This window comes from Electrophorus electricus, chromosome 20, assembly GCF_013358815.1.
Source record: "Electrophorus electricus isolate fEleEle1 chromosome 20, fEleEle1.pri, whole genome shotgun sequence".
Taxonomy (NCBI): domain Eukaryota; kingdom Metazoa; phylum Chordata; class Actinopteri; order Gymnotiformes; family Gymnotidae; genus Electrophorus; species Electrophorus electricus.
The window spans coordinates 7,180,360-7,208,337 of record NC_049554.1 but is presented as its reverse complement, the minus strand read 5'-3'; the positions used below and the strand labels follow the sequence as shown (position 1 = coordinate 7,208,337).

The window sequence follows — 27,978 nt, the reverse complement described above, 5'->3', positions numbered from 1 at the left end:
CATCAAAAACCACGAGTTCCTCGCCACCTTCTTCAAACAGCCCACCTTCTGCTCCGTCTGCCGAGAGTTTGTCTGGTGAGTCCACGGGTCAGTGGTTGAGTGGGTCAGTGGGTGAGGGGTATCCCAAACAGATGGTCAGTAACAGATGGTTGTCTGGTTCTCACTTCAGTCAGGACTCTCATGTGTTGGAGACAATAAATCACCTTCATGTACGCGCACACACACACACACACACACACACACAGCTGCTGCACTCCGTGGTGGGAATCAGGAGCTGTTTGTGTACAGTGTTTGTGGGTGTGTCTGTAATCACACCCACCCACCCAAATATCTCAGCAATCTTAGCAATATTCCAGTGCCTTCCTGTTCTGCAAATGTATGTGGGGAGGGAGGTATATAGGTTTTTGTTTGTGTGTGTTTGAGAGTATGTTTGAAAGGCTATCACAACCTGGTCTGTGTTACCTTTTCTCTCCTCGTTTACAGGGGTCTTAACAAACAAGGCTACAAATGCAGACGTGAGTATTTATATCATCGCAGCAACTCCATTACACACACACACACACACACACACACACGCTCTTATACCACCTCAACTTTATTACCTACACACACACTCTTATACCACCTCAACTCCATTACACACACACGCTCTTATACCACCTCAACTCTATTACCTACACACACACACGCTCTTATACCACCTCAACTCTATTACCTACACACACACACGCTCTTATACCACCTCAACTCTATTACCTACACACTTTGTCACACTCTTAAACACACACACACGTTTTTGCTCAAGAGAAAAGCAAAATGCACATAAGATGGTGTGAGTTCTGTGAGTTTATGATGATTATTGTCGGTTAATATTGGCATTTTTATATGAACATGTGTATGTCAGTTAAACTCACCTACACAGAATCAACCTGGACCTTAGGTAAGACCTCCGTGCGTGTCCATGCACATGCGTGTGTTTGTGTGTGAGTTCTCACCATTAACCTCACAATGCTTCTGTTTTCTTTTAACCAGAATGCAATGCGGCCATTCACAAAAAGTGCATTGATAAAATCATTGGGAGATGCACAGGAACTGCAACCAACAGCCGAGATACTGTGGTAACTAACACACACACACACACACAAACACACACCTAAAAAAAAAAATATATATATACACACACACACACACACACATATATATATAAATACATATAAACACACGAACACATATATACACACACACGGTGGTGTGTACGTTGGTGGGTAACTGGCGGTGTGTGTGCAGTTCCAGAAAGAACGCTTCAAGATAGACATGCCACATCGGTTCAAGACGCACAACTACATGAGTCCCACGTTCTGCGATCACTGTGGGAGTCTGCTGTGGGGGATGGTGAAGCAGGGCCTCAAATGTGAAGGTGAGAGGACCCCAACCCTTCTCTCTCTCTCTCTCTCTCTCTCTCTCTCGCGCTCTCTCTGTCTGTCTTTCACCCTCCTCCAGTCTCTCTCTTCATCCTAACACTCCTCTACCCCTCTGTGTTTAGACTGTGCCATGAACGTCCATCATAAATGCCAGACCAAAGTTGCCAACCTGTGTGGGATCAACCAGAAGCTCCTGGCTGAGGCTCTGACTCAAGTTAGCATGGTAGGTGACTCGCATCCTGGTATGCCCTCTGCTCCACCTGCCTGAGATCTTACAACACAGACCAGCTCAGTCTCTGCATTGTTTGTGCTCTGTGTGTGTGGTGTTTGGCTCTTGTGTCTGTAATCTCTACTCCACCTCTAATCGCTGTGTGTGCTGTGAGATGAGTGAGGGATTGAACTTGTTTGTTTTTTAATCTAATCTAGAAATCGTCCACCAAACGGCCCGACCCCACTCTGTCAGACATCGGCATCTATCAGGATGTCCCGAAACGCTCTGCGGCAGACCCTGGTGGTGAGACTCCATACGGCAGGCTGAGTTTTACACAGGCGCTGTGAAAAGGAAGAGTGTGTCCACATTCACAGGGTTCAGTAGAAAATGCAGCATTGTTTCAGCACAGGACGTGCACACACACACACACACACACACACACACATGCACTACTGCAGGTATTTACTGTGCTTCTGTGTGTGTGTGTTTTTACAGACACAAATAATTATGGCAAGCTGTGGGAAAGCACTTACCCCACATCACCAGCACACACCTCACACCAGAAAACCATCACCATGGACCAGTTTGTGTTCCACAAGGTTCTGGGAAAAGGCAGTTTTGGCAAGGTAATACACACACTGGACTGCTGAGGTCTGGACGCGTTCTAGCATCATGAGGTCGGCTCACTTCCACCCACACACACACACACACACGGGTCCGGCGGTGCGTGTGTCATGACCTTGCTGTGCTCGTAGGTGCTTCTGGCCGAGCTTCGCGGGCGAGGTGAGTACTTTGCCGTGAAGGTGTTGAAGAAGGATGTAGTGCTAATGGATGACGATGTGGAGTGCACCATGGTGGAAAAGAGGGTGTTGGCCTTGGCCTGGGATAACCCCTTCCTCACACACCTGTACTGCACCTTCCAGACCAAGGTGAGCTCGTCCAGACCGCCTGCGCAGACGCACGCAGACGCAGACGCTCGCGCGCGCGCGCGCGCGCACACGCAGAGACAGATGCATACGCAGAGACAGACACACGCATACACACCCACACGCACAGACACGCACACATGGAAAGGTCCATTCTGATGTTTAACCTGTTTGATTCATCTCTGTCGTGTGTGTGTGTGTCTCTGTCTGTTTGTCTGTCTGCAGGAGCACTTGTTCTTCGTAATGGAGTATCTAAACGGTGGAGATCTGATGTTTCACATCCAGGATAAAGGACGTTTTGATCTGTTCAGGGCCACGTGAGTGACAACACACAACAAAACCAAAACAAACAAAGCAAGTTTATGATGTTAGACGTGTTCGGACGTTGTAGTAATGGTACTTGCTCTGCCACATGCTGTTTAAAACAGACCAAGACCACAAACTGAACCTCTGTGTCTAATAATAAGCACTCGACTTCTAATGCAGTTAAAGTTCCATATGCTGAAGGCTGTCTGGGAGTGTGTGACCCCTTAGAGCCGCTTACAGGGTGTGTGTGTGTGTGAGAGCAGGGCTGTACCCTCACGAGACTGTTACTGCAGGTTGGGGGTGTGTGTGTGTGTGTGAGTGTGAGAGAGCAGGGCTGTACCCTCATGAGACTGTTACTGCTGTGTGTGTGTGTGTGTGTGTGTGTGTGTGTGTGTGTGTGTGAGTGAGAGAGTGAGAGAGTATGTGTGTGTGTGTGTGTGAGAGCAGAGCTGTACCCTCACGAGACTGTTATTGCAGGGTGTGTGTGTGTGTGTGTGAGCAGGACTGTACCCTCACGAGACTGTTACTGCAGGGGGTGTGTGTGTGTGTGTGAGAGCAGAGCTGTACCCTCACGAGACTGTTACTGCAGGTTGGGTGTGTGTGTGTGTGTGAGTGTGAGAGAGCAGGGCTGTACCCTCATGAGACTGTTACTGCAGTGTGTGTGTGTGTGTGTGTGTGTGTGTGAGAGCAGGGCTGTACCCTCACGAGACTGTTACTGCAGGGTGTGTGTGTGTGTCTGGGTGGGTGAGCAGGGCTGTACCCTCATGAGACTGTTACTGCAGGGTGTGTGTGTGTGTGTCCTGCTCCTGCTCAGCTCTGCTCTCATGTCTCTGCTCCTCAGGTTCTACGCAGCTGAGATCATCTGTGGTCTACAGTTCCTGCATTCCAAAGGCATTATTTACAGGTGAGGTCTGTTCCTCAGGGTGGGGGGCGTCAGGTCGGGACAGGGAGGTCTGTTCCTTAGGGTCGGGGGGTGTCGGGTCGGGACGGGGAGGTCTGTTCCTCAGGGTCAGGGGGGGACTGTTGTCAGCTCTGAGCTGGGAGGCTCCACACACACACAGTAAATAATTTATCTTTCTTATATAACAGACCTTAACATTAAACATTCATGTAATAATGGAATTATAATAATATTGATTTATTTTTTGTTTTTTGTGGGGGGTTTTAGGGACTTGAAGCTGGACAACATCATGCTGGACACAGAGGGACACATTAAGATCGCAGACTTCGGCATGTGCAAGGAGAACGTGTTTGGAGAGAACAGAGCCACCACCTTCTGTGGTACTCCTGACTACATTGCACCAGAGGTGTGTGTGTGTGTGTGTGTGTGTGTGTGTGTGTGTGTGTGTGTGATAGTACTGGTATATACCCCTAATTATGGAAAGTATTATAACACTTTATAGTTGTAGCCTATAATTACTTTCAAATAAGGATTCTGGATATATGTGTGTGTGTGTGTGTGTGTTTGCACAGATCTTACTCGGGCAGAAATACACTTTCTCGGTGGATTGGTGGTCGTTCGGCGTGTTGGTGTATGAGATGCTGATCGGTCAGTCGCCATTCCAAGGTGACGACGAGGACGAGCTGTTTGAGTCGATCCGTATGGACACGCCCCACTACCCACGCTGGATCACCAAGGAGTCCAAGGACCTGCTGGAGAAGGTACCACGGCCTCTCACCACTCAACATGTCAGCGCTCAGTATGTCAGGACTCTGAGTGTGTCAGAAGCCTAATCTGGTGCAAAAAAAAAGTCCTAAAACAAGAAATGAAAGACCAAATGAGAAACCATAAACTGATGGAAAAAAAACTTAGAAACCACCTCATAATACAGGACAATATAACAGTGTAGTCTCTGTCTTTTTGTTTTATATACAGACTCCACTCCAGTTTAGCTCAGTATTGTGATTTCTCTCATTTAGTTTGCCATGTTTAGTGGCTTGTACGTTACATCAATCTTTTCATTCTTCTGTAGTTATTTGAACGGGATCCAACCCGCCGGCTTGGCGTGGTGGGGAATATCCGCATGCACCCTTTCTTCAAGACTATCAACTGGCCTGCACTAGAGAAGAGAGAAGTGACACCCCCCTTTAAGCCTAAAGTGGTATGGTCCTTAGAGTTATTGCATTGTCCAGAGTGAAACTTTTCAAATTACATTACATACAAAATCTTAGATTTAAGATGAATAATCTTAAGTAGGTAGTGAGTCCTGGTGGCACGTTGTGTTGGAGTTGTGGTGCTGGAGGTTAACGTCAGTTAATGGAGGAGTCATTCCACAGCAGGGTGTTACAGTAACGTCTCATCCCTCTGGTGATTGAACACAGTCCTTCACACAAAGCTAGCAGATGGTAAAATGTGTGGTTTGTGCTACATTTTATCCTAGGGAAAGTCCTAATATTTGGAGAAAATGAATGTAACACTTGCTGCTGGAACATTGTATTAATAATTTAGTAATTGCTGTAAGTCTTTTCTCGGTTAGTTTGTGTAAAACAGCAAACATTTGTCTCTGTGGTGACTGATATGTTTGCTCTTCCAATCACAGAAAGCCCCTAATGACTGCAGCAACTTTGACCGGGAGTTTCTGAGCGAGAAGCCCCGCCTCTCGCAAGGGGACAAAAACCTGGTTGATTCTATGGACCAGACGGCCTTCGCTGGCTTCTCCTTCATCAACCCAAAGCTGGAGAACATTCTAGAGAAATAAAGTGCCAAGTCTCCACCCCGACACCACCCAGTCACTCTCTCTCACAGTGTGGGGCTCCACCCCGACACCACCTGGTCACTCTCTCTCACAGTGTGGGGCTCCACCCCGACACCAACCAGTCAGTCACTCACACTGAGGGTCCACCCCAACACCACCCAGTTACTCTCTTTGTGTGGGTCCACCCCAGCACCACCCAGTTACTCTCTTTGTGTGGGTCCACTAGGGGTTTTTTGTCCTCCTGAGGGATTTTTTAGCACCAACACCTGATAAGTTTAGCTTATGGAATAATACAAAAATAGAGCTTTTTGTCTGTATGTCTGTGTGTGCGTGTATATTTCTCATGATCAAACTAGGAATCAAATGTAGTATATTGCATGTTATAGAACTGACTAAAATTGACCCTCATGGCAAACATGGTGTAGGGGAAGGGACTGCGTTCTGAAGGTAGTGCGCCACCTGGTGGTGGAGTGCTTTATATGTTGTATAATCAGAGGCCTTATAGACAGGGAAGCTCTTCTCAATTAACCTCTTTTTTCAGATGATTATTAGCTGTTTTAGTACTAGTTGCCCTGCTACATTTTAACATTCTAACAAGAACAGCAGCAGTCTGTTTTTGCGTGTCGCCACTGGCCACCTGTGTCGTCTGTGTTTCTGCAAAGATGGATTATTGGTTTTGTGAAGATGGTTTGGTAGTATGTTGTATGGCACTCATCTAACCAGTAAATCTAGTTAGATCAAACCAGTAAATCCCCACCCCACCCCTCACACACACACACACACCCACACCTCCAGGTCTTAGATCTGTACATAAACTACAGCTTCTATGGAAATCAAATGTGTCTTTTTGCTGTGCTACAGCTAGTCTGAATTACCATGTTAATAGATGATCATATTCTTATGGTACTGGGTTCTGCTACAGAATAAAAAGTGGGTTAGTGGGTGGAAGTTAAATGTCAGCAGAATTTAATTACTGAAATTAATGTTATGAAATGTTTAGGTATTTTTTAAAAAGAAATACAATCTTGTATATAAAATGTCTGTATATTGGTCTAAACTGTTATTATGGGGATGTTGAAAATATTCTTTTTAACCATTATTACACTTTGAGACTATAATAAAAAGAATCTTTATCTCAGAAAACTCAAGCTGAAGATGAATGAGGTTGCTTTTGCTTTTAAAGTTACAGTGGGTTACACCACTGGCTTTGGTACAGGAGGTCAGAGGTTTGAATCCCATGCGGGGCGTCTCCGGCGAGGTCCCTTGGGTGAGGTTTTTAAAGCTGCCTGCCTACCTCACTAGCAACAGGACCCACCTGGGTCAACAAGGTCATGTGCTGCTGGGACCAGAGCGATCCCATGAAACGTGGCCTACTGGAACCAGTACAACACACTCATGGAAAAAAGGTAGATGGTACATGCAGAGGATGTGGGAACTATGCATGCTTCAAAACCCAACATCTAGATTAACACCAAAACAACGACTAGCTCGGTGTTCGCACATATGCCAGTGGGAGCTACTGTTACAATTCAAGAGTGACGAGGTACAACACAAATCTTACGGCATCACAGAGACATCCATCTGATGTACATGACAGCAACTGAAACACTTTCCTTCACGTTCAGGTCCTCTACCAGAGGTCTGGGATCTTGAGGGTCCTGTGTAGTAACTTAGCTGTTCCCGGAACTGCCTTCTTCTGGATGGAGATCTCAGATGTTGTTCCTGGGATCTGCTGGAGTCTTTCTCCCAGTTTGGGGGTCACGGCCCCTAGTGATCTGATTACCACGGGACCCACAGTTGCCTTCACCCTCCACATCATTTCTAGCGCTTCTCTCAGCTCTTGGATCACCACATCGATCACTACGGCCCTCTCCTGCTGTTTGTCCGATACCCAACATCTGTGTATATAAAACTAAATACTAAGGTATATTGAATCATTGTCCTGAAGAGTGAGATTATGGTTGGCACCAAACTACATAGGTTAAGAATACAGTTGGCACTAAACTACAGGTTTTGAGATTACAGTTGGCACTAAACTACATGGTTTGAGATTACGGTTGGCACTAAAGGCCTTTGGTGGTCCCCCCCCCCACCCCCATTAACAGCATTAATTCAATAGATGAGCACAGCACTGTATTATTGCTCATACTAACCCCCCCCCCCCCCCCCCCCCCCCCCCCAAGAAACGTGATTAAACTGGGCCAGACATCAGTCCGTTCTCTCGCCTCTTACACCATATAGGCAGAAACAAGGTCATTTTACAGCTTTATTAAGAAATGAATCGGGTGTTATGGGAAATGACATTTTATTTAACTATTTAAGATATAAAGGGAATTGTTTTGATAAATGGTATCATTATATATATAAACACATATCATTTAACTGTTTAGGCTACTTCAAATGATATGCACGTCTTTCTTTTGAAATGAACCGATTCATATCATTGCTTGGGACGGAAGGAGACACACGCCACCATGTGGCCATGATGCTGCGTTACAGGATTAGGGGTTTCTCTGAGTGACCTGTAAACCCAGGACATAGTACTGTGTACTTTAGAATTATAACAAAAAAGGAGAGAGAGAGAGAGAGAGAGAGAGAGAGAGAGAGAGAGAGAGAGAGAGAGAGAGAGAGAGAGAGAAAATTGACTTGTCTGCTGCAATAGTATCTAATAGATGTGGTCATGCATTGAGCGTAACAGCCCAGTAACTGCTTGGTTAGGTGTGCGTATCTGAGCTAACTGGTTTGCCCTTTGCTTCATCGTGGACTAGTGTATGTAGTTGTAGGTTTCGCTGTTATCCGGTTGTGAGAATTCAGTCAGGAGTTTGTATCGTGCAGAACGTCTGATGTCCTACTATAGGTGTCGTCTGAAGCTGCCTGTTACTAAAAAACACATCTTTTTTTTTTTTCTTTTTTTTGGGTAATTCCGTGGTGGAAAGCCCAATTATAACCAGAGACGTTCCGCCATATTTACAGTGACTCGGACCGCATCCAGCAGCTCATCCCGTGGGTCCGCACCGCACAGCGCAGAGAGAGAGAGTCCTGCCCCGCGGAAAGGTGACGGCCACGGAGGCCTCGCGTCCGCGGCGGCCGTTGCTGGCCGTGTCAGCTTTCTGAAGTGTTCATGAGGGAACTTGGTGAGGAGAAGTTCACAGGCGTGCGCCGCAACCTGAGCAGGTCACGTTACAGCAGTTGTGTGCGGTGCAATTTTGCGTCCCACTAGTCAACAGTCTTCGCGCGTTGTTTCAGCCAACATCCGTTATCGCCGACAAAATACGAACATTGCGGCATTTTATATCGTTTTTTCGACGTCACATTTCAAACTCTATTTCCATAAACCTAGCAGGTCATTGTTTTATTCGCGCAAGCCAACGACATCAGCTCCCGGGCTGAGAACGTGGACGGGAGGTAGGCGGTGGCGCATGCGCGGTGGCGCTTTGTGCCATATTGGAATGAGGTCGTGAACGACTAGGGCGGAAAAGATACGGCACCTAAAACCGACTCGGAAAAACTCCTCGCAGGTGAGAAACGGTTCAGGCCGTAACATTTGCATATTTCGCAATCTGCTCTTTCGCGTCGTTTTGTTAAGAAGCGAACTTGCGCTGTCTTCGTCTTTTTTCCCGTCTCCAAAAAGATGACTTGTGGTCGAGTGAGTGCACGCGCCCTGGCCGTGACGTTTCGGTAACTTGGTTCAGGCGTTTTTAGTGCCGCACGCGATTAGCGGAGACGCCGCGCGACACAATATCTGGTAGAAGGTGCGGCGCCGCCGTCCTCGCGCCCGACCGCCGTCCCCGTGACGTGTTTAGGAGTGAAAGTTGTGCGGTCGCGCGAGCGTCTTCACTGACCAGTTATTCCGCTGGCCCAGTGCTGCGCGAGGCGGCTAGTCAACGGACACTCACTCAAGTTTTCTTCAAAACACTGCGCCTGTTAACGCTCAGAATTTCCAGCGAGGTATTTTGATCACGTCTGTTTTATATATATGTATATATATATATGTGTGTGTGTATTTATGTGTGTGTGTGTGTGTGTGTGTATATATATATATATATATTATATTATATATTATTATATATGGGGGGGGGGGGGGGGGCTATATACGTGTTTTGCTAATAGCCCGGTCTGCCTGTGCAGCGTTGGATTGCATAAGCCCGCGACGCCTGCAGTTCCTGCCCGTGTCGTTGGAGCTGTGTGATCGTGCGTTCGTGTGCAGCCCGCAGCCTAGGCTCGCCTGCGGAGCGAAATAAGCCACTTTTGACAAGCCATGGAGGTTTATTCCTGCACGTTACATAACGCAGGCCAGCGCTGCGTGCGCCGCCAGTCCATTGTTTTGCGACAGGCTGCACAGTGCGCAGAAGCTCGCAAGTTTGCGTCAGGGCCAGCAGCGTCCGCTTCTGAACTAAAGGTATTCGGCGGCAGAAACGCATCGCAGCGCTGTGAATAGAATTCTGTTGAGTATTAAGAGTTGTAAATTATTTATGATGTGGTTGTTGTTGTTGTTGTTGTTGTTATTCTTATTATTATTTATGATGTGCTGAAAACAAAACCAGCATGCCATCCTTTAAAAGTAGCTGGTAGTTGTGCTGCACTCTTTGTCATTAGGCCTTTTGGCTGCAAATTCAAGAATTCGTTCCAAGTAGACATATACATGTGGACACTTAAAAAACAAGATAACAAATCAAGGGTGATGTATGTAAAAATAAATAAACCTGAATACGGGATGGTGATATAGAAAACTTGGACAGAAATTCTCTGGGCTGGCTCCGAGTATGCCTTAGTTAGGTGCGTCTCAAAGGAATTATACTTGGTCTCTTTTTTACAAACATTCTAGAAAATTCCCTAGCGCTTAATCAGGTGCTGCGCTCTTCTCTTCAGCGTCATGTTGTCGTCACTGGGGTCTGCTATGAGTTCCCAGTTCTAATGACCTCTGACCCTCATGAACCAGGGAGTCAGGGGCAGGTAGGGGTTGGCTCACCTGTGTGACGTACGCCGGCATCTGTCCAGGAAGAGATGTCTGCTGTGCGGTGCCTGGATGCGGACGGTATTGAAGATATTGAAAAAACATTAATAAGAATGAATCTATTTAAGATCTAAACTCTTCAACTTGGGAAAACATTTGAGTCAAATAGAAATGACAAAATGTTTGTAATAATCAGAGGCTTTCCATGTATCTGACATATTACTGGACCAGAGAGCTGCTTCTGACTGCTTGTATAAGGAGATGATGAGACAGAATAAAGGATTCAGAGTGCTGTGACCCTCGCAAGCGTGTCTGGGTGCCTCGACTAGGCGCCGCGTTGCTAGAACATCTGTTGCGTCAGTTGTCGTTTCTGTTGGTGTGTTGCCAGTGATAACAGAAGGGTTAGAAGTCACTGGATGGGGTACTCCTCTCTGCCCTGCGCTACTGCTGTGTGTGTGTGTGTGTGTGTGTGTGTGTGTGTGTGAAAGTGAGTGAGTGAGGGTTTTATCAGTCACGGGAGGCAGTTGCCCTTCCTGCACTCTCTGATGTAGTTTGGTGATGGTTTGGCAATTGGGGCAGTGGAATGTGTGGAAAGGTCTCCATAGAAACATCAGCTCCACGACCCAGACCCACAGACCATCATCTTTGGACAGACTTCATTTCAGCCTCTGCCCTTTGTTTCTTGTTAAATTTACATAATAAAAGTCCCCCCCCCCCACATTCTCTCACTGCGTTCTAGCAGCTGTGGTCTAGAATGTTCCCTGTGCTCCTGCTAACACTGGAGAGTGGCGTTCTTACTGAGGCTGCTCTTTGCTTTCTGTCCTCGATCAGAGGCCACTGTGATACCATCCTCCCCCATCCCCAGCACAATGTGGCTGTGACCAGGCAGTGCTCTTGGGGTGGGGTGGGGGGACGTCTGGCAGCGTTGTGGTCGTGGTGTCGGGGCGGGAGGGTGGCGGTCAGTAAGTGCCCGTCACAGAGAGCCTGTCTGACTTTAATAGAGACGTCAAGCCTGACAAAGCCGGTCTTGACAGCTCTGGGTGAAGGGACCCCAGAGTTGACACCACTTTGTTTTAGCCATTTTCGCTCTGCTTTTAAAACCCTCTTTCTTTTAAAGAGGGTTTAAATAGGTCAGATTAAGTTTGCGAAGGCTTAAGTCTTTTCTTCACGCCCAAATGGACGCTTTCCCCACTTTTGCTGGGTTTGTTTACTGTTTCCTGCTGTTTTTTTAAGTGATATTAAAATCCTTTATTTCCTGATCACTTTATAGACACGACACTTTAGTGGTTTCTGTTTTTTAACATGGGACACTAAACGTTTCGTTACTATTAACTATTTAACTCTTCAGGTTTTGCTGTGTGTTGAGATTAACACGCAGGTGAGCTTTGAGACTTCAGGCTGCCGACTAACTGTCCAGACTGTGGTAAAAGATCATTGTATTCATCTTCTGAACACCGATGGCACTGCTCACAACTCTTGTGATCGAATCTTCAGGCCAGCTTTCCCGGGATGGGAGTTTTTGTGATGTAATGTGTGTTTTCTTATACAGAGTTGTAGAAGAATGCCTTAAAAATTCACATTTTAGAGAATTCCATGTAAAAGAGAAAAAGGAAGACCATAATATCTGAATTGTTTGCGTTAAGAGTGAGCCACGCTTGAGCTATGGGGAAACCTCCGGTCCCCTGCTGTAGATCTTCAGAGTGGTGGGGTGGGTGGGGTCATGCCTGCCCGTGCGCCCTCGCTGGGGGGAGCGTGAATTATCACCAAATATGAGCTCTGTCATGGAGCTTTGTTAAAGGGAACAATGTCTAATCTTAAGTTGATTTAGGAATATGCTGTTTTAAAAATCCCTAGGTTTAAACGTAACTCCGTATCTTGGGTAATTACGCTGTTGATGTGCTGAACATGGGGGAGGAGTTTCTGTGGACTCTTTGTCTCAATGATCATAATAGATTTTTTGAATGTAGAAAAGTTGTAGATGGGCGTTTTGATTGGCCTTGAGTCGTGCCCTTCTGCTGGGCGTAACAGTGACGTGCGTGAGCCTGTTTCAGAGCGGCAGCTTGTAAGATCAAACCACAGTCTGTATTCCCCTCCCACACACGCCAGGATGCTCTGCACGTCAAACGTGGTTTCTACAAAGCCTGCATTACCATCTCTCTCTCTCCCCCTGCCCCACCAACTTCTCACATTTTGTCACTCCAACCGCTAAACATTTTTACAGCTTCTGCTCTTTAAAGCAATTTGTCTTTTTTTTCTCTCTCTCTCTTCCTTAGTCATTTCTCTGTTCTTTCCCTTTACTTCACAGACGCCGTGAGCTCAGGTTACAAGATGAGTCTAGAGGCTCTGGACTCAGGTGAGGGGACAGAAAATGTTTCTCAGTGAAGACACCCAGTCTGAGGTCTGAGACCCCAGTGTCGGGCCTCAGAGCTTGGCTGTCCTTGAGAGGTTTCTGTGTGTTTGCATACGAAATGAATTGAAAAATTCTGCAATAAAATATGGGCAGCGGTTAAGATAACCGGAAGGTTGCCAGTTCACGTCCACTGTTGGACCCCTGAACAAAACCATTAACCCTCAATTACTCAAGTTGTTTTCAGTCAGAATTGTAAGTCGTTTTGGATAAAAGGTTTCAGCTGAACACTGTAAATGTTAAAAGAGCTGTTTTTGTGGAATCTGCTCTTTTAAACTGATCTGAGGCCAGTTTTGCATATGTAATAATAAATAGTTTTATTTTTACATTTTCACTCCTAGTGTGCGAGTATGTTCTGAAGGGCTTGTGTTTCGCACCTCAGCGGTTTCGTGTGTTTTCAGATGCGGACTCTGGCCAGGATGGGTCCGAGTTTAACTGGGATGACTACCTGGAAGAGACCGGTGCCCTGTCTGTGCCTCACCACGCCTTCAAACACGTGAGTGCCAGTCGAGCAGCTCCTCCACGCCACACTCCTCTTTAGCTCCTGCTGAAGTTGCACTAGCGTGTTCCGAATTTAGCTCAGCTGAGAGCATGCAGCTAGCATGGGGCGCGCTCCCCCTGACGCAGGTAGGCCACACCTTCTCCTCCGTAGGCCTGCGCTGCTGGGAATAGCTGCCATAGTGCGGCGCTGCCGGCGGATATTTTGAAGTGAGCTTTTTTCCGCTCACGCCATAGCCAGGCTGAATTCCGGCGGCATGTGGTTGATGTTCTGTGTCACCAGTGAAGGAGGTGAAACTGTGATCAGACCGTGCTGGTGTGTGTGTGGTCAAAGTGACGCGCGCGCGTCCTCACACGCACACGCATGGGATGCTAACCGCAGACTGTCCCTGGTGCTCCGAGCAGATGGACCAGGGTCTGCAGACTGGCCTGGCGCCAGGCATGCGGTTGGAGGTGCGGGTGCGTGGCGCAGACCTCGACAGCACCGCCTACTGGGTGGCCACCATCATCACCACCTGTGGCCAACTTCTGCTTCTGCGCTACGAGGGTTACCAGGACGACCGCCGTGCCGACTTCTGGTGTGACATCACCACCGCCGACCTGCACCCTGTTGGCTGGAGCAGACAGCACGGTCGACCAATGAGGCCCCCCGACGGTGAGGAGGGGGGGGGGGGGATTGTGGGAAAGGCAGGTAAAAGTGTGACGATACTAAAACTGATCAGGAAAATCCCATGAAGGACCTGTGTCATCAGAAGAGCGGAAGTCTGTAGAGCGGAAAACAGGAAAGAGGAGAATGAGAAGAATTGATTATCTGTCTTCATGAGACAAGCAAAAACAGGAGCTGGTGCGTTTAATGTTGTTAGCGATTGCTGTTGTAGTCTGTAGGGGTCGGTTTAGACACCCTGTGTGGTGCCCTCTGACCCTGACACGGCTCTGTTCATGTATATTCCTCACAGCGAGCATGACCCTGGTCTGCGGCTGGTGTGACGCACACCTCGTGGACGTGTGGGCCATTAGTGGTGTGTATGACGCGCTCTATCAGAGCCGAGCCTGTTCCTCAGGGTGACCCTGAATGGCCACTACGTTGTTTACATTGTTACACCCGCGCTGAGTCAGTGTGTGTTACACGAATGGTGTGTTATTCCCTGACTGGCCCTTTAACAGGTAGCATGCAGTGGCCAGTGGCTCCGGTCTGGAGCAGGACAGGGTTGGTACACCCAGGATTCCCACATCCGATCAGTCCCAGCGTTCCCAGATACGTTTGTCAGGAATTAAACCCCAGCTCAGCGCTGGCCATGTGACCCCATCCCTTGCTGATTAATCTAATGGATTCATGTTTCCCATTCATAAGAGTTTAGCATCACTGCTGTTGAATCAAACTGGATCATTGATTTGTCCACAGTATTCATTGCAATATTCAGTATTCATTCATTCATTCATTCATTTATTACAGTATGTAGTATTCATCCATTTGTGTGCAATATTCATACATTCATTCATTCATTACAATGTACAGTATTCATTCCTTCATTCATTACAGTATGCACTATTCATTTATTCATTAGTGTACAGTATTCTGTACAATATTACAGTATTATACATTCATTACCCTATACAGCATTCATTCATTACAGCGTACAGTATTCATTCATTCATTCATTCATTCATTCCTGATCTGTTTCGTCTGTCTGTTCACTCGACTCGTCCGCCGTGTTAAGGATGTGTTCTGTGGAGAGTGTGCTACGTTCTCTAACGCAGGCCGTTCACACAGACGTCACTGGTCTGATTCCAGACTGAGACAGTTAGCAGCTCCAGTGTGAAAAGGTCACATTTGATTCTGGATCTGATGTGTTGTTCTGTGGAAGGGTCTTTTTTGTTTGTTTGTTCTTTTTAATGAACACATTTTCCAAACTCACTGAGTAGGAGAAAAAATAACCACAATAGAGTATAACACGCATATGTAACACGCATATGTAACACGCACAGCTATATCACACATCTGTAACACAAACACATGTATAATACGCACAGCTATAACACATCTGTAACACACATGTATAACACACACAGCTATAACACATCTGTAACAACCAACACATGTATAACACGCACAGCTATATCACACATCTGTAACACACAACACATGTATAACACACACAGCTATAATACAAACATAACACATGTATAACACACACATAACACGTATAACACACACAGCTATATCACACATCTGTAACACAAACACATGTATAACACAAACAGCTATAACACATCTGTAACACACAACACATGTATAACACGCACAGCTATATCACACATCTGTAACACACAACACATGTATAACACACACAGCTATAATACAAACATAACACACGTATAACACACACATCTGTAACAAATCTGTCACACACACACACACAACACGTGTATAACACACAGCTATAATACAAACATAACACATGTATAACACACACATAACACGTATAACACACACATCTGTAACAAATCTCACACACACAACACATGTATAACACACACAGCTATAATACAAACATAACACATGTATAACACACACATCTGTCACACACACACACACACAACACATGTATAACACACATTTACAGTAGCTGCCTGCATCAGATTTAAAACCTTGATGTTCGCCTAAACTGGACCAACCCCTCCTTACATGAGGTCAAAGGTCTAAGCCCGATCCATACCTCGCGTACTTCGAACCTCAAATACGGCTCGGCTTGAAATGCCATGCTTCACGTCTCTTGGAAGACAAGCATTGAGACTCCAAAATGGTGGAATGAACTCCTGCTTGCTGTCCGGACAGCAGAGTCCCTTGCAGTCTTGAAACGCAGACTGGGGAACCGTGTGGAATATTTAAATTGACTACTGACCCTGCTCCCATGTTGACTAACTAAACTAGTACTTATTGTATTGTTTACTACCCTGATGTTGACTGCTCCTATGTTGACTAACTGCCGTAAATGTAAACGTAAAATGTCAGTGTGAAGAGGTTTAACCAGAACAGATCTATAATACAGATGTTTAACAAACCACTGAAGCAGCAGATTAAAGATTAACTGGAGAAACAATGGCACAGCTAGTTTAGAGCTCAAACAAGGTGTGTGGGTGTGTGTGTGTATGTGTGTGTGTGGGTGTGTGTGTGTGTGTGTGTGTGTGTGTGTGTGTGTGTGTGTGTGTGTGTCAGCGTGTTGAACGACTCAACCTCTGTGCTCAGGTGTGCGGGAGAAACACTCTGACTGGGAGGCCCTGCTGGACAGAGCGCTATCAGAATCCTGCAGCGCACCAGCCAGCCTGCTGGAGGGGGTGAGACACACACTCACACACACACATATACATACATTATGCTACACACCTCACTGTCACAGCGTGCACACACACACACACACACACTCACTGTTACACACATAAAATAACAGTGATGGGGGAAATTTAAATAGATGAGTATAAAGAAAGGATAGAGGTGCCTAATGTGTGTGTGTGTGTGTGTGTGTGTGTGTGTGTGTGTGTGTGTGTGTGTGTGTGTGTAGGCCCAGCGTGGCTGTAACCCTGTAGACCTGTTAAATCCAGGCCTTCGTGTTGAACTGCTGGACCGTCAGGATGTGGGCGTAGTCTGGCCCGCTGACATCCAGGATAATGTGGGCGGCAGGCTCCGCCTCCGCTACGTGGGCACGGAGGGTCTAGCTGACGCCCACTCCATCACCTGGCTGTTCTACCTGAGCCCCCTGCTCCACCTGCCTGGCTGGGCCCAACAGCACGGCTACACCCTCAGACCTCCAGCAGGTGAGTTCTGGGAACAGAGAGGCAGGACTTCATAATGTCTGTCAGCACTGTGTAAGATACATACACACACACACACACACACACACACACACACACACTCACTCTCTCACAGAAAGACACACAGACACACAGGAGGTGCGATGACTGGGCTTCCGTCTGTTGGTCACGCCTCTTTAGTAGGAGATAATCAAACAGACACATGACCGAGTTCAGATGAGCAGTGGGGGTGATGGGGTCAGATCAGAGTCCAGTAGTGTATTTGCTTAGATCACAAGAGATGCTAATGTAAGCTAAATGTGTGTGTGTGTGTGTGTGTGTGTGTGTCCACCCCCTTAGCTCTGCGTGTGTTGTGTAGTGAGCAGCACTGGGAGGAGGTGATAGGCTCCATCACCTCACAGCCGCGTGACTGCAGCCTCAGCGAGGAGTTTTACAAGGTAACCACGTCAGCAGCTCTGCACAGCTCCACCTCTGTGTCAGACCTCACGGACGTGCCAGTAGACAGGTGTGTGTGTGTGTGTGTGTGTGTGTGTGTGTGTGTGTGTGTGTGTGTGTGCGTGTGTGTGTACAGGACCGGCCAGCCATTCCTCCTCATAGCTTCACTGAGGGCATGAAGCTAGAAGCAGTGGACCCGACTGCACCGTTCACCATCAGCCCTGCCTCCATCACCAAGGTAACGCATGCTCACCTGCACATCCACAGTCTGCCTCACTCAGAAGTGCCATGCCCACCTCGTGCCCTCCTCATCCAACACACAAGTATCCAGGAGCTCCTGACAACACTGCAAATATAATCTGGCTCTCGTGAATCGCTCACTTTCCCTGTCGTCGTGGTGACGTGAGCTTCCACGTTTGGCATTTTTGGCCCTGTGAGTGTTGGACAGGAAGTAGACGTGACTTCAGATCCTCCGTTCTGCTGACGGTTAAAGTGGTAACACTGCTGCTGTAATAGAGGGTCAGAACAGGGTGAAGCTCCATGGGTTAGAGTCAGGATTATGTTGGGATTAGAGTCAGGATTAGCGTTAGGTTTGGGTTATGTTAGTCTTAGGGTTATGTTATGGTTAGGTGTTAGGGTTAGGGTTATGTTAGGGTTAGGGTTATTTTAGGGTTAGAGTTAGGGTTAGAGTTATGTTATGGTTAGGGTTATTTTAGGGCTAGGGTTAGGGTTGTTGTTACAGTTAGGTTTAGGGTTAGATGTAGGGTTAGTTTTAGGGTTAGACGTAGGGTTAGGGTTATGTAAGGGTTAGGTTTATGTTAGGGTTGTGTTTATGTTGGGGTTAGGGTTTTGTTAGGGTTAGGGTTGGGGTTATGTAGGGTTATGGTTATGTTAGGGTTAGGGTTATGTTAGGCTTAGGTTAGGGTTAGGGCTATGTTAGGGATTAGGGTTAGGGTTAGATGTAGGGTTAGGGTTATGTTAGGGTTAGTGTTATGTTAGGGTTAGGGTTAGATGTAGGGTTAGGGTTATGGTAGGGTTATTTTAGTCTTAGGGTTTAGGGTTAGACGTATGGTTAGGGTTATGTAAGGATTATGTGAGGGTTATGGTTTCGGGTTAGACGTAGGGTTAGGGTTATGTGAGGGTTAGGTTTGGGTTAGATTTATTTTAGGGTTAGGGTTTTGTTAGGGTTAAGGTTAGGGTTTAGGGTTAGATGTAGGGTTAGGGTTATGTTAGGTTTGGGTTAGGGGGTTAGGGTTATGTTATGATTAGGGTTTAAGGTTAGACGTAGGGTTGGGGTTAGGGTTATGTTAGGGTTAGGGGTTAGGATTTAGGGTTAGGGTTAGGGATAGGGTTAGGGTTATGTTAAGGGTTAGGGTTAGACGTAGGCCACCGTCAGCAAGGAGCTGCCCAGCACCAGTCTGTCAGGAGGCGGACATCTTGGACTCATGCACTTGGTGTAAAGCGCTTAATTGTGTGTGTGTGTGTGTGTGTGTGTGTGTGTGTGTGTGTGTGTGTGTGTGTGTGTGTGTACACAAACGTATCACAGGTGTTTGGTGATCAGTTCTTCCTGGTGCGGCTGGACGACATGCGTGAGGAGGACCAGCGAGATTCCAGCAGCCCAGCGTTCCTGAGTCACAGGAACAGTCCCGGGATCTTCCCTGCTCAGTGGAGCCTTAAGAATAGAGTAAAACTCAGACCGCCTCCAGGTCCGCTTGCCGTACCGCCCTCACCCTGACTGTCACGGAGATAAAGACGCTCTGGAATTCAGCTTTGCCATATTCTTCCTCTCAGTCTTCCGCCTTCAGATTGTACTTGTTTTAAAAATTGTCTGAGAAGACATAATTGTTAGATTGTTAGTAATGATTCATTAACTCTGTAATTAGTAGCCATTAAAACACACATTAACGTGAAGAGCTGTGAAGTTGTGAGCTTCTCAGCTCAGTGTGTCACCTGCGTGATGATGATTTAGATGCTTGAACAGTTTTAGTAGTTTAACTCCGTCCATAGCACTGAAGGGCGAGTGAGAGAATGACGACATTGGAGAACGTTGGAGTCGCCGTCATCGCTGCCTGTTAAATGAGGCAATCTGTCTCGCGCATGTGTGCAGGGTACCAGGGCCAGGACTTTGACTGGGCGGACTATCTGAAGCAGTGTGGTGCAGAAGCAGCCCCTCAGCTCTGCTTCCCTGAGGTGAGTCTCACTTCCTTCTTTATTCTTCCCTGGGGATGTGCGAGGCGTTAGCATTTGTCTCTGCGTTTCCAGGACCCACCTGACCAGTGCTTCAAAGAGTCCATGATGCTGGAGGCGGTTAATCCTCTCTGTCCTGAAAACATTCACGTGGCTACAGTCACCAAGGTCAAAGGTCAACATATCTGGATTCGACTGGAAGGTGCGACCCTCATTCATACAGAAAGCTTTTAGATGTTTGACGTTTTACTGAGGTGGTGCTGTCATGACCCAAAGTCACGACCAGTAATTCCTTCAAAACTTAGTTCCTCCACATTTAGACCTCTAGAGTTGGTTAATGTTGCAGACTAATTTATGGACTTTAATGAATCTCATTCTCTCTCTCTCTCTCTCTCTCTCTCTCTCTCTCTCTCTCTCTCTCTCTCCCACCACAGGAGTGAATCTTCCAGTTCCAGACATCATTGTTCATGTAGACTCCATGGACATCTTCCCTGTTAGTTGGTGTGAAACAAATGGTTACCCTCTCCAGTATCCCTGCAAGCCCAAAGGTGTGTGTATTGTTTGTAGTGTCTAGTGCAGGTGTCTGTAGTGCAGTTGTCCGTAGTGTCTGTAGTGTCTGTAATGCAGGTGTCTGTAGTGCATGTGTCTGTAGTGTGTGTGGTGTCTTGAATTGCAGGTGTCTGGTGTCTTGAATTGCAGGTGTCTGGTGTCTTGAATTGCAGGTGTCTATAGTGTCTGTGGTGTCTAGTGCAGGTGTCTGTGGTGCAGTTGTCTAGTGTATGTAGTGCAGGTGTCTGGTATCTGTAGAGCAGGTATCTGTAGAGCAGGTGTCTGTAGTGCATGTGTCTGTGGTGCAGTTGTCTAGTGTATGTAGTGCCGGTGTCTGGTATCTGTAGAGCAGGTGTCTGTAGTGCAGGTGTCTGTAGAGCAGGTGTCTGTAGAGCAGGTGTCTGTAGTGCAGGTGTCTGTGGTGCAGGTGTCTGTAGTGCAGGTGTCTGTGGTGCAGTTGTCTAGTGTATGTAGTGCCAGTGTCTGGTATCTGTAGAGCAGGTATCTGTAGTGCATGTGTCTGTGGTGCAGTTGTCTAGTGTATGTAGTACAGGTGTCTGTAGAGCAGGTGTCTGTAGTGCAGATGTCTGTAGACCAGGTGTCTGTAGTGCAGGTGTCTGTGGTGCAGTTGTCTAGTGTATGTAGTGCAGGTGTCTGGTATCTGTAGAGCAGGTGTCTGTAGTGCATGTGTCTGTGATGCAGTTGTCTAGTGTATGTAGTGCCAGTGTCTGGTATCTGTAGAGCAGGTGTCTGTAGTGCATGTGTCTGTGGTGCAGTTGTCTAGTGTCTGTAGTGCAGGTGTCTGTAGTGCAGGTGTCTGTAGTGCAGGTGTCTGTAGAGCAGGTGTCTGTGGTGCAGGTGTCTAGTGTATGTAGTGCAGGTGTCTGGTATCTGTAGAGCAGGTGTCTGTAGTGCAGTTGTCTAGTGTATGTAGTACAGGTGTCTGGTGTCTGTAGAGCAAGTGTCTGTAGTGCAGGTGTCTGTATTGCATGTGTCTGTGGAGTCTGTAGTGCAGGTGTTTGTGGTGTCTGTGTTGCAGGTGTCTGCAGTGTCTGTCGTGTCTGTAGTGCAGGTGTCTGTCGTGTCTGTAGTGCTCCAAGCTTCAGGCTTCTACACTGACCAGGACATTGTGTTTTACTGTTTGATGTCTTTATACTGTTTACACTGATTTAAAATAATTTAAAATGGCCTGTTCTTGTCCACTTCCTGTTGCCGAATGCATTGCACAATAGGCTGCTCTCACGTTGTGTGTGTGTGTGTGTGTGTTTGTTTGTTTGTTTGTTTGTAGTTGAGAAGCAGAGGAAAATTGCTGTGGTTCAGCCTGAAAGGCAGTAAGTAATAAGGAATGTGACAGATTATAGTGTGATTATTGTGTGATTACTGTCTGATTACAACGATTACTGTGATTTACTGTCTGATTAGTGTCTGATTACTGTCTGATTAGTATGTGATTACTGTGATTTACTGTGTGATTACTGTGTGATTACCATGTGATTGTGAATGGCATTCTAATCCTTGTGTCCTGCACACGTAGCAGAGTCCCATCTAAAGACCCGTCCCCTGATGCCCTCAGACTGCCTCTCAACTGCCAGACTGAGACGAGTGAGTGCTTGACTCTTCAGTGTCCAAATATATACACACACACACACACACAGACCTTTTTCTGTCTGCATAATGGCACGCTCCACACACACTCCTCATACCTTCTCCCCTCTCGGTGGGACAGAGAGCTGCAGAGTGTGTCTGTGTCTGAGCTGGACGAGTGTGTGTCGCGCTCTACCGCAGCATGGACGAGCGTGCGTCATGCTCTCGCGCAGCCCGGCCGAGCGTGCGTCGCACTCTCGCACAGCCCGGCCAAGCGTGCGTCGCACTCTCACGCGGTCCTGTCTCACCAGGTCAGGCCAATGGGAGATACAACTGCCCAAAGATATACTTCAACCACCGCTGTTTCTCCGGCCCGTACCTGAACAAGGGTCGCATCGCCGAGCTGCCGCAGTGTGTGGGACCCGGGAATTGTGTCCTCGTGCTGAAGGAGGTGAGCTTCTCCCACCCGTGCTCTTTTGTCGTATCATGTCTGATTATCGGTGTGTGTCTGATGGTGTGTCTGATAATCGGTGTGTCTGATGGTGTGTGATAATCGGTGTGTCGTTCCCTCTGCTCAGGTGCTGACGCTGCTCATAAACTCTGCATACAAGCCCAGCCGTGTGCTGCGTGAGCTACAGCTGGACCAGGAAGACTGCTGGCAGGGACACAGGGAGACGCTCAAGGCCAAGTGAGTCCCCACCCCGCACCTACCCCTGTGTGGGGATCCAGCCCCACCCAAAGCCTAGAACTTCCCGCCCATGTCCCGTGTGGAGTGTCCTGATCTTTGTCAGGATGCTCGCAGCACAGAGTAATACTAAAAGCTGAGGTGTTTGAGAGCTGGTTTCTGTGATTCTAGTATTGCAAATGCCAACAAAACAGTTTACAAAGAACATATATCGTGCAGCCTTGGAGCCATTAACCACCAGTCGATTAAAGACCCGCATGTATAGCTACCAGTCATGTGGCACAGTGTGGCCAGTTGACATAACCAGGGAGAGAGAATCTCTTCTTCATAAAGGAGTACCAGCGTTTGACATCCCACGTGAGCTGAATGAGGTGGGTTTACACTGCCTGTATCTTTGATGGTATCATAGGTACAAAGGGAAGAGCTACAGGGCCACGGTGGAGATCGTCCGCACAGCTGACCGCGTGGCCGACTTCTGCAGGAAGACCTGCATTAAGCTGGAATGTTGTCCAAACCTGTTTGGCCCACGCATGGTCCTGGAGCACTGCTCTGAGAACTGCTCCGTCCTCACCAAGACCAAGTACAGTGAGTGCAGCATGTCGTCCTCCACCCGGCGGGTGTCAGCTGGGGTTCATGACTTCATGGTAATGGGTGTCAGGCATCTCGTTAAGATCTGGTTAACAACTCGTTAAGAGCTGGCCTTATCATTGGCTGGCTTTTTCTGTTTCACAAAACGTGAGGGTGTCGTTTCACTCTCTGGGACACCAGTTGCCCCGCCCCCTCTGCATGCTCTTCCCTCTCAGCTGCTGGTCCTGCACCAAGGTTCCCTGTACTGACCTTACGATCCTCTGTAGCGTACTACTACGGTAAGAAGAAGAGCCGGCGCGTGGGCCGCCCCCCCGGGGGTCACTCCAACCTGGAGGGAGGCGTGAAGAGGCGGGGCAGGAGGAGGAAGAGGAGGAAACAGCTCTTCGTCCACAAGAAGAGGCGGTCCTCCGCGTCGGTGGACAACACCCCGGCAGGCTCTCCTCAGGTACCTCCTGCTTTCTATATTAAACAAACATGCTGTAAAATTGCAATTACTAAAGTAAATAATCTGCAGTGGTTTATTGTTGGTGTTCTAGGACTTGTTAACATGACCCTGTGTAGTGTATAACACGCTAATACGGACTACGTTGTACTGTACCAGTGTGTGGACTGAGTGGCTAGCAAAGATTATGTTTTGAATGCCACTGTGTGGGCTGGGATTCTTCAGGGAAGTGGCGATGAGGAAGACCTTGATGAAGACGACTCTCTGAGCGAGGACACTGGCTCCGAGCTCCAGGACGAGTTAATGGATGACTCGGAATATTCTGAGAAGAAGTCGCAACCGCCGACTCCCTCTCCGTCTCCCCCGGAAACGCCCCGGGCCACACGGCGCCGCCGCAAGGCTCGCTCACCCTCATACTCCGACGACGAGAACAGACCCCCCTCACCCAAGGTATGCACACGCAGACGCAGGTCGGGGACATGAATCACTGAGAGGATGTTCAACAGGGATTACGTTTCTGAATCCACACAGAACTGGTCTGGTCACTTTGCATTGACTCGCGTCTAACAAATATATCTGGTGTCATAACGAGAAATGTGGACTTTAGCTCAGTGTCTAGTTTTAATCCAGTGACAGTAGACAGAGGTGCAGAGACAGGCTGTTGAGGGTTAGGGTTGACCCCAACACTGACCCCAGGGTTTGTCTGTTGGTCTCATGCAGAGTCCGTTCAGCGAGGTTCCTCAGAAGCTGTGCTTGGACAGCAGTCCACTGGAGTGGAGTGTTCTGGACGTGGTCCGGTTCATCAGGACCACCGACTGTGCTCCACTGGCCCGGATATTCATGGACCAGGTGATCATTCTTGAGTCATGCACACGTACTTTAAAACACATTAAACAGCAACACTTTGAGAGTGGCTCAATGACACATTAGCTACTGTGCATTATTTATTATATTATACGACAAGCTTTGATTCTGAGCTCGGAGGGTGTGGAGGTGACATCCCGGTTGTTGGGAGTCGCTGCTTTACACCCACCGAGGGTCAGCGATAGTGATCAGTGTGACGGCCACAAAACCAACTAAAATGTGAAAGAACTTTTGTGTGCTTGACTGTATCAAGCGGATTCAACCTTCGAATACAGACCATCAAAAGCTAAAGAAGACATTTAAAGTGTAGACCCTGATCCAGTCTAGCCAAGACGAGCCCAGTTTACACAGTGAGGTCCTGTGTTAGACAGGAAGACGAGAAGTACCCTTCTAACTGTGTTACACAGGGAGACGAGAACTGCCCTTCTAACTGTGTTACACAGGGAGATGAGAACTGCCCTTCTAACTGTGTTAGACAGGGAGATGAGAACTGCCCTTCTAACTGTGTTAGACAGGGAGATGAGAACTGCCCTTCTGACTGTGTTACACAGGGAGACGAGAACTGCCCTTCTGACTGTGTTACACAGGGAGACGAGAACTGCCCTTCTGACTGTGTTACACCGGGAGACGAGAACTGCCCTTCTGACTGTGTTAGACAGGGAGACGAGAACTGCCCTTCTAGCTGTGTTACACAGGGAGACGAGAACTGCCTTTCTAACTGTGTTACACAGGGAGACGAGAACTGCCCTTCTAGCTGTGTTACACAGGGAGACGAGAACTGCCCTTCTAGCTGTGTTACACAGGGAGACGAGAACTGCCCTTCTAGCTGTGTTACACAGGGAGACGAGAACTGCCCTTCTAGCTGTGTTACACAGGGAGACGAGAACTGCCCTTCTAGCTGTGTTACACAGGGAGACGAGAACTGCCCTTCTAGCTGTGTTACACAGGGAGACGAGAACTGCCCTTCTAGCTGTGTTACACAGGGAGACGAGAACTGCCCTTCTAGCTGTGTTACACAGGGAGACGACAACTGCCCTTCTAGCTGTGTTACACAGGGAGACGACAACTGCCCTTCTAGCTGTGTTACACAGGGAGACGACAACTGCCCTTCTAGCTGTGTTACACAGGGAGACGACAACTGCCCTTCTAGCTGTGTTACACAGGGAGACGACAACTGCCCTTCTAGCTGTGTTACACAGGGAGACGACAACTGCCCTTCTAGCTGTGTTACACAGGGAGACGAGAACTGCCCTTCTAGCTGTGTTACACAGGTTTCTGCTCTGTCTCTTCGCTCCAGGAGATCGACGGCCAGGCCCTGCTGCTGCTCAATCTGCCCACTGTGCAGGAGTGCATGGACCTGAAGCTGGGACCCGCCATAAAGCTCTGCCACCACATCGAGAGGGTCAAACTGGCCTTTTACCAGCAGTTTGCAAGCTGAGAGTGGTATTGCCTGTGTGTGTGTGTGTGTGTGTGTGTGTGTGTGTGTGTGTGTGTGTGTGTGTGTGTGTGTGTGTGTGTGTGTGTGTGTGTGTGTGTGTGCACGCTCTTCTGCAGGTTGTCATAGTGACGAACCAAACGCATAAAAGCTTTTTTCTCCTTCCTGTTTTTTGCTAGTTAATGTGATATAAAAATATGCTACAAAAGTAGAATGCTGCATGTCCTTAGCAGGGCAAGTCCTGGCGTTCTTCTGGCATTCTGTTCAGACGGAACAGCGTCCTGCACCAGACACGAGTCCCTTGGCAAGTCTGCCAGTTCAGCGTTAGAATGAATTTCAGTTATAAAACATTTTCCATCTGTTTTCCATCTGTTTTGAACCTTTAATAATCGCTGAGCGGATGACAATGCAGCCATTTTAAGCACAAAGACCAATTGCCCATGTACTGTAAGTGGTATGCAAAAGTGTACATAGTAGAGTTTGCCTGTACATACTGTAAATATCAGATGAATCTGTTTAGTGGGACGGTAGGTCCCGGTTCCTACCAGATTTTCTACAAAGCTGAGGTTTACACTGTACGTAAACAGGAGCATTATTTTTCAGCCATGTTTTGCCTGGCATTCGGTATTGCAGTGGGATTTTGTATAGATGCCAATAGCACTGTTTCTTCTGTTTGACAGTTACATGTTCAAACAGGGATGTGTTGCTAAATAAAAATCAGATGTAATATAGTGGATTAATATGTTACTGTGATTGTTGTGGTTAGGATTCAAGCACACAGAGATTTCAGGTAATTAAATTGTAGCTATGAAAGCGTTTGATGGTTCAGATTCCAGGGTCAGTTCAACGTTTCGATCGGTTTAAACTTGGGACTCTAAAGACCGGCGTGTCGGTGGACTGTAATCAGAGGGCTTTCGAGAGGAACACAGCTAAGCTTACTTTGATTCCATTCCCCTGGTTCCTTCTGGAAGCAATTCTAAAATGGTGAAAGTAACTTTGTCTTTTTGTTCATTTTTGTTCATTCCTGTTTTGTTTTTGTTGTCTTTGACAGATTGGTTTGCGTCCGAATTAGTTTTACCTTTAAATGTATATGTTTGTGAAATGTTATTTAAAAGAACGTGAACTAAACTGGATCAAATGTATCTCTTTCACAAGGGATGTTGTAAATAAAATTAAACAACTTCTTGAATCACTTTGTGTATTTCATTATTGTTCGTAAGAATATTAAATGGAAAGAATTTCATCCAGTTTTATTTCATTTTAGATTTAGATTTAGATTTAGATAAAAGTGTGTTCTAGGTGTGTGAATGATATAGGGCTCTGTTCAGTTTGTGTATGGCTTCTGACCAGAAGCTGTTCTTAATCTGAAACATCTCCCAGTGGGCAGCAGATCACACAGGTGATGTCCTGGGTGGGTGTGCTGTTTTACTGAGGCCGTGATCAGCCAGTGATCCGGGCGATGAGCCCCTGAACAGCTTCTGTCTGCTGTTGCTTCCCCACACTGAGATGCAGAACATCACCACTCTGGAGCAGAGGTAGAAGATACCAGCAGCTTCTCTGTTCAGGAAATAGAGTCCGCTGTGTCTTCTTGACTACTTCGGTGGTGGTCTAGGCAGATGGGTTGTGAGATTCTCAGGTCAGTGACCAGTCTGCCTGGTATGACCATGTTAAAGGTAGAGCTGAAGTCTATAACGTGTACCCTCACGTATTTCCCATGGTATTCAAGGTGTGATGGTGCAGTGTGTAGAGTAGAGGTGATGACATCATCTGTAGACAAACTGGTGAGGGCCGAATGTGGGATGTGCAGGGCCAGCCTCTTAAAACCCTTAATGACTGAAGTGAGTGCAATCAGACGGTAATCGCCGAGGCTACTGAGACTGATGGTCTTTTTTGGCAGACTTCAGGCAGGGTGGGGTGATGGAGTGGGACAGGCTGAGGATCTTTGTGAAGTCTTCTGAGAGCTGGTCTGCACACACCATC

The 27,978-nt window shown here is 47.4% G+C and overlaps 2 protein-coding genes across 3 annotated transcripts in view; both read left to right on the top strand.

Annotated features, from left to right (window-relative positions):
* Positions 1-6,708, top strand: part of prkcdb (protein kinase C, delta b) — a 17,468-nt gene extending 10,760 nt beyond the window's left edge. Inside the window, exons 4-17 of the mRNA XM_035520534.1 lie at positions 1-75; positions 484-515; positions 1,033-1,118; positions 1,288-1,417; positions 1,544-1,644; positions 1,848-1,935; positions 2,128-2,258; positions 2,388-2,561; positions 2,784-2,875; positions 3,706-3,768; positions 4,033-4,171; positions 4,338-4,526; positions 4,838-4,966; positions 5,405-6,708. The exon at positions 1-75 is cut by the window's left edge and continues 91 nt beyond it. Of these exons, the coding sequence (XP_035376427.1) occupies positions 1-75; positions 484-515; positions 1,033-1,118; positions 1,288-1,417; positions 1,544-1,644; positions 1,848-1,935; positions 2,128-2,258; positions 2,388-2,561; positions 2,784-2,875; positions 3,706-3,768; positions 4,033-4,171; positions 4,338-4,526; positions 4,838-4,966; positions 5,405-5,563 (1,588 nt within the window). The 3' untranslated portion in view covers positions 5,564-6,708. The remainder of the gene's footprint in view (positions 76-483; positions 516-1,032; positions 1,119-1,287; positions 1,418-1,543; positions 1,645-1,847; positions 1,936-2,127; positions 2,259-2,387; positions 2,562-2,783; positions 2,876-3,705; positions 3,769-4,032; positions 4,172-4,337; positions 4,527-4,837; positions 4,967-5,404) is intronic.
* A 2,262-nt stretch (positions 6,709-8,970) lies between these two features.
* sfmbt1 (Scm like with four mbt domains 1) lies at positions 8,971-27,190 on the top strand. 2 transcript variants are annotated; one of them, XM_035520531.1, is made up of 21 exons: positions 8,971-9,078; positions 12,820-12,867; positions 13,323-13,417; positions 13,825-14,074; positions 16,667-16,755; positions 16,980-17,232; positions 17,569-17,666; positions 17,801-17,902; positions 19,211-19,370; positions 19,772-19,854; positions 19,927-20,053; positions 20,286-20,399; positions 21,689-21,731; positions 21,938-22,002; positions 22,296-22,435; positions 22,563-22,672; positions 23,079-23,254; positions 23,524-23,702; positions 23,925-24,149; positions 24,420-24,548; positions 25,861-27,190. In XM_035520531.1, exons 2-21 carry the CDS (start codon positions 12,843-12,845, stop codon positions 25,999-26,001), a joined length of 2,604 nt encoding a protein of 867 aa, XP_035376424.1. In that variant the 5' UTR covers positions 8,971-9,078; positions 12,820-12,842; the 3' UTR covers positions 26,002-27,190. The 2 variants fall into 2 exon arrangements, with proteins under 2 accessions (XP_035376424.1, XP_035376423.1); XM_035520530.1 differs by having other exon boundaries at positions 21,935-22,002.
* Positions 27,191-27,978: the final 788 nt, after the last annotated feature.

Bases quoted from the DNA above. Each gene is read 5' to 3' on its own strand.
- sfmbt1 (XM_035520530.1), top strand. From the start codon at position 12,843: ATGAGTCTAGAGGCTCTGGACTCAG. The intron at 22,673-23,078 runs GTGAGTCCCCAC...ATGGTATCATAG, and splicing joins AGGGAGACGCTCAAGGCCAA to GTACAAAGGGAAGAGCTACA. The intron at 23,703-23,924 runs GTACCTCCTGCT...GGGATTCTTCAG, and splicing joins CCCCGGCAGGCTCTCCTCAG to GGAAGTGGCGATGAGGAAGA.